The 6,000-nt window shown below is 41.3% G+C and overlaps 1 protein-coding gene across 12 annotated transcripts in view; it reads right to left on the minus strand.

Annotated features, from left to right (window-relative positions):
- The window catches only part of mybpc3 (myosin binding protein C3), a 28,158-nt gene extending 24,503 nt beyond the window's left edge, over window positions 1-3,655 (minus strand). For 11 of the 12 annotated variants that reach the window (XM_030376950.1, XM_030376947.1, XM_030376945.1 and 8 more), the window contains exons 1-2: window positions 3,492-3,655; window positions 1,012-1,281 (exon numbers count right to left, since the gene is read on the minus strand). In XM_030376950.1, the coding sequence (XP_030232810.1) occupies window positions 1,012-1,281; window positions 3,492-3,516 (295 nt within the window). In that variant the 5' untranslated portion in view covers window positions 3,517-3,655. The remainder of the gene's footprint in view (window positions 1-1,011; window positions 1,282-3,491) is intronic. The other variant, XM_030376951.1, reaches the window with a different exon arrangement.
- Window positions 3,656-6,000: the final 2,345 nt, after the last annotated feature.

A 6,000-nucleotide genomic window follows, 5' to 3' on the forward strand; every position in this document is an offset into this window, starting at 1 on the left:
CAGAGGCAGCTGCAGTCATCCACAAGAGATATTCTCACAGTGCATTTCACTCATAAACGGCTGACAGATGGCTATGGTATTTCTTTCACTCAACGCTCACATTACAGCTCTTACATCTTACCTACAGCACCTATAGTGTATTTATATGCAAAATAGACACACGTGTTAAACTCCCATTCCCCCCAGTCTCAGTCTGCAGTCTCAATAAACACACAGAACGGCAGGCTATCACTCGTTGAGGTCCAAGACAAACACCTGCGTAATCTATTCAAGATACTTCATAATCTTGTGACGGAGGAGCTCAAATATCCTTTGGCATATTTTCTCTACTCTATCACGGTGTGTATTTGTGTTTTTATCAGGCTGAGTTTCCATGTGTTATCAGGTGTCTGCTCTCCGGCCTATCCGGGGCACAGTGAAGTGGTGGTTACTCATGAGAAAATAGTCTGCCATACTTCGGACCAAGGTCACACAAAGGGCTACGAACGATACACCGTCACACTGTGGTGGTGGGCCTATCAAACCAACCCTGTCCTTAGATCCTTTATGAGATGTCTCTCTTGCTCTCTGGTTTTCACTTTTTTCACAGATCTGTTCTCGCTGCGCTTTGAGGTTTCTCGATAAGCACACAGGATGGTAATACTTTGCACTGAGTGGTTGGTAGCGTGTGAATAAGTCTCACTTTATTTGCTTGCATACACGGCTTAGATATTTTGATAAGAAAAAGGGATTGCTTGGGAAAATGTGACCGTGTGTGAAGCCAACATGGCCAATGTGCCCATAAAGAACAAACGTGTCCACATACTTGATCACACTATGCAATGCTAGACATCCCAACTGTGTAGAAGTGGGTTAGAGTGAAGCAATAACAACACATCAAATACAGTACATAAATACATTTGAGTGCCCATGCTTGCTTTGTGCTTTGCGCTTTGTTTCCGCTTACAAAGTGCTCCGGTCAGTAAGTGCTGCTCTCAAAATAGAAACACCTGCAACATCAAAGATTCCCACCTGGCTTTGCTATAACTTTCAGCTCAAACTTCACCTTCGACCCCCCAGCAATCACCGCATAGACATTGGCATCTCCCTTGGTGACGGCTGGTATGGTGAAGGAGTGTTTGTTTCCGTCTGCAGCGATTACGTGTGTCTTGCTGTTGTCTATGTCCTTTGCGCCGCACTGCCATTTGACTTTAGCGTTGTGCTTCTCTGTCTCCGCCTCAAACACCACACAGGAGCCCTCTTCTGCCTCCTGACCCTTTGGCTTCTTGACAAAGGCAGAGACTACAGCATGGGAGTGGTGGGCAACATAATTCAGGTTTTTACATGGATTTATTTGTTTATTTATTTAAATGTCTTTGTTTGTTTGACATCGTCTGACATCTCAGGTACATGGAAAATAATAGTGTCAGCAAATTAAATTCTTATTGAAACTATTCATTCAGTTATTACAGAACATTAAACACAGAAAGATAAAAGCTTAACATGTTTATCCTAAACTGTGCTGAACTTACAATGCATAGATTGATATAGACAAATTCCTATAGACCCATTGTTTCACAGAGATTATTCATTGTATCACAGTGTTTCAGCGAAACATCAATTAAACATCTGACTCCAAACAAACATGTCAGCTTGGTTAATTCAACAAAACTGTTGCGTTGTCACTGAACACATAACTAAGCCTCAAAGCAACCCTCAAACATGTGAGTGCTAAATATATGTATATGGATAAAGAAACCCATGAATGACAAGAGAGACAAGGTGTCCGTTGTCAGGATATTATTAGAACTGATAACAGCTGTATAAAACCACCTTTTACTCAGCTGTTGTCCAAAGTATATGTAAGATGTTCTCACACCAAGCCGTATTGTAAAAGACGGAATTTTCAGGTTCGAACAATGGAAATCCGATCCTCGTAAGTAAAAGTCATACGATCCTATCCTAAATATGACAGTAATGCTGAGAGGCCACAGACGGGGCAGTTTACGTGACTACAACCCCCCATGGGACAAGTGTAAAGTCCGATGTAGCATGTGTGCAGGCTTACAGTAGGCCTCTGTGGGTGCAGCATGTTACATGTGTGGCGCAGATGAGAGACACAGGTACCACCACAGGGCGGATTAGGAGGATCTATTTTCTGACTCTGGAAGACTGACAAGAATGATGTGGCTGCCGCCTGGAAGCCTTTCATATATCTTTATCCTCTCTTGATCATCTTCATTCATCATTATGCTATTTGATTCAGATTGCCGGTTATCTTTTAGATGATCATTTCGTAAAAATCCTTTTAAGTTATGTAAATTGTGGTCATTTTGGTTTTAGAATTAGACCTGCCTCTACCAACCTAATAGTTACTGTGGCCGTATCCTCTCTGTGTAAAACATTGTGATACAGTGGATCATAAGCTGGCCAGTCTTTTTTGACCATGACAAAATCTGATAATTCAGTATTCTACAATATATAATACTATATAAGCATACAACGTTGATGGAAATGTAGGATTTATAATGTTAAGCTTGTTTAAGCAGGTCATAATTGTTTAGTAACAACTGAATGGTGAAGGTCTTAGCGCAAATGAAGTGACTACCGGTGTTGGACCCTGTCATCCGATCCCTTTCACACTCGACCGACACGATGCATTTCCACAAGCGGGGAAATAACAAAAAAATGATGAAGGTATTTTGTTCCATTGGAATGCTATTGGGCTACATTGTTTACATGTAGACATGCTGGAAACTATGTACAACCAAGCAATGTGTTCCACTTGAGGCTCTGGCCGGACTTATGGAAGGTGTCTGAGTTCAAGAGATGCTTGGGATTATTTTAAGATGAATCACATAGTGATGTGATCACCTTCCTTGTTATTGTATTGTTTATTGACAAACATGAAAATATTGATGGTTGAATTCTATAATTTCAACATTATATGTCTGAATGTGGTCATGTGAATTAGTTGAACTCTAAAATTAGCACCGTTATCTAAATCTTTGGTATCCCTTAACTAACCTAGACTCAAAAAAGTAAAAAGGTAATATTTTATATTTATTCATTTAAATCAATGTGTTATCAATCCTAATTATCTAAATAAGACTTATTTTTTTTGTAAACTGTTTAGAACAAATCAATCATGCATTATCAAATTAAATATATTGAAATCCAAATATTTTGACTGCAGGCTGTTTTAGGAATAAATGAATATGGAAGCAATTATATTCTATCATCCTTAACAGCCTTCCTCTTGGTTTCTCGTGTCTATAACTGATTAAAGCAGCATTCATATGTTGAATGACATCATGTTATTTAGATCATTGACATTGTGTAGGCCTATATCCTAACTCACAATCAACATGATGATAGACGATGATATAGTCAAAATCCGTAAAGAAATCCGTAAAAATAAATTGTTATGAAACTCAACAAAGTAAACAGAACTTTAAAAAACCCAAACATAGACCCTGTTTTCAAACCCACAGAAGATAATCAACACTTACCTGCTTTTTTGGTTGGCTCTGGCATCCTCAGAGTTGACTTCCCCTTCACAGAGTGCCTCTGCTTCTAGAGTCGTCTGCCTCACTCATTCCTACGGCTTTAATAGTAAGGGTTCCTCTAAAAACCCCACCCCCGCCCTCATGTCACCCTCAGAGTCCCAACCTGCACACACACACACACACACACACACACACACACACACACACACACACACACACACACACACACACACACACACACACACACACACACACACACACACACACACACACACACACACAAACACAAGATCACTACCCTCTCCCTCCCCACCTTGTATCAGACCCTCAGCAAACCCCCTGGCCCGCCTGACCTCATACGGGCGGCATTTCAGCCATCACTTCTCCCCAACACCTCCACTGAATGACAGCCTCTGAGAGGGGAGGGGGAGGGGGGAGATGGGGTGTGGGTCGTGGCCGTGGAGGTGGAGTCGGTGTTGGTGGGGATATGGGGCTGGAAGGCAGGGGGTTAAATTTAGAACTCGATTTCAGAGAAGTTTGTTGGCACTCTGCCTAGTCCAAACAGGGGGGGGGGGGGGACAGAGCAGCAGCGCACATAGGGCTTTGATTTATTGGCATGGCAGTTATTTTCCAATGGTGAAGTAGCACTTCATGGAAGCACCACACAGTCACGGTTGTGTTCACCATGGAGCTTCCGCAAGCTTCCACATTTCAACCGTGTGTGAGTATAACAAGATGTATCCCAGATATATATTTTAATATGCAGAGAATGGTCTAGATCTGCCTATATTGCTATACATTATGCTTGATTTCCTCCGGCAAGAGGTTTTGTTTTCACCGGTATCTCGTGTTTGCGTCTTGGTTAGTCCATCAGTGAACAGTATATTTAAAAAGGATATGCACGGATTTGCACCGAATTTGGTAGAATGGTTGGTCATTGGCTAAGGATAAACTGATTTACTTTTCCCGCCAATTGGCTGAGAGAGGGTGTATCACAAAACATCTGACTGGATTGTTATTAGCACTCCGGAATTTAGTGGCACTTGATCTTGAGCAGTGGGACAGTTGTTTCGGACAGAGCCTACTGCAAACAACCCTTTTAGACCAATTGGTCTAAAAGGGTTGTTTGCAGTAGGCTCTGTCCATCATACAAACTAACTTAACCATGTAAAGGGGCAAAACCTATGTGAAAAGTGTGCCAGTATTTTCTTTGTGCTTCAGTGATTCAAACGTGCAGTGTGTATATTTTAGTGGCATCAAACTTAGCAGAAATGGAATATAAGATTCATAAGTAGGTTTTAACTAGTGTATAATCCTATGAATGAATTGTTGGGTAATATCGTTACCTTAAAGAAAACCCTTTATATCTACATAGGGAGCGGATCCTCTTCCGAGTAGCCAGCCAAGAAGCACCAACATGGTTCTATAGTTGCCCAGATTTGTAGAGCAGTTCTGGACTCAAAACATGCCTCAACAGCACTCCCATAGGCTCTCTTCTGTACTTACATTGTGTTAAACCAACCCATACTGGATAAACCATTGGCCCATCCCAGGCCAGGTCTGATGAAGTCTGTCTGAACGGGAGCGGGGCCGGACACATATGCCAGAGAAAATACAACATGAGCTTGCAGATTCGTTTGGTTCCCAAGCTACTGACCTATCGTTTAACAGATTAGATAACTTAATATAGTTCATCTATCCATCAATTAACTTTATCACCTTGGCTTCTCGATGCTGTTGTAGACGATGACAACATTTGGAACAGTACAGTCCACCGTAGCTTCTCTTATGTCGTTGGAAATGGAAAAGTGCGGGGGGGGGGGGGGATGTTCAGAAAGAAAGACGCAATCTGTAACCTCACTGCTAGATGTCACTATATCCTACACACAATGCACCTTTAAGGGCTTAACTTCCTGTTGCTAACATAGCTTAGAGGCAAACAATATTATTTTTTAATTATAACTACTTATGAACAAAGCACAGGACAGTTATTCAGTGTGAACTGTTGCAGGTCGAGTCAACTTAAGTTAAAGGGGACATATTATACCACCAGGTGTGAGTGTGATTAGCCTCGAAAATCTGCCCCATATGACATCACTAGTGGGCGTGTCCACCTAGATCTGTGCTGGATAGATCGGCCTACCAGCCTACCCAGTGGATTGAAGTAAACGTTGCTCATCTATCCAGGACACATCTAGTTGGACACGCCCACTTGTGATGTCATATTGGGCAGACTTTCAAAACGGATAATCACACTCACACCTGGTGGTATAATGTGTCCCCTTTAACTTAATAGAGTAAACAATAATTATAGCTATCAAATGTTTACCCTCATCAGATATATCAGAGTAACTAATGTACAACTTGTATATTACCTTTACATTGTATATTACCAGGACAAATTTGGTTTAACTGACTTCAGGAAAATTGGCTAATCGCTCAACCTCAAACAAAAACAAACTTACCACTTATCACATGATAGTTACAAAAAAAAACAAAAAAACAGTCAGCA

This window comes from Gadus morhua, chromosome 14, assembly GCF_902167405.1.
Source record: "Gadus morhua chromosome 14, gadMor3.0, whole genome shotgun sequence".
In the NCBI taxonomy this organism is placed as follows: domain Eukaryota; kingdom Metazoa; phylum Chordata; class Actinopteri; order Gadiformes; family Gadidae; genus Gadus; species Gadus morhua.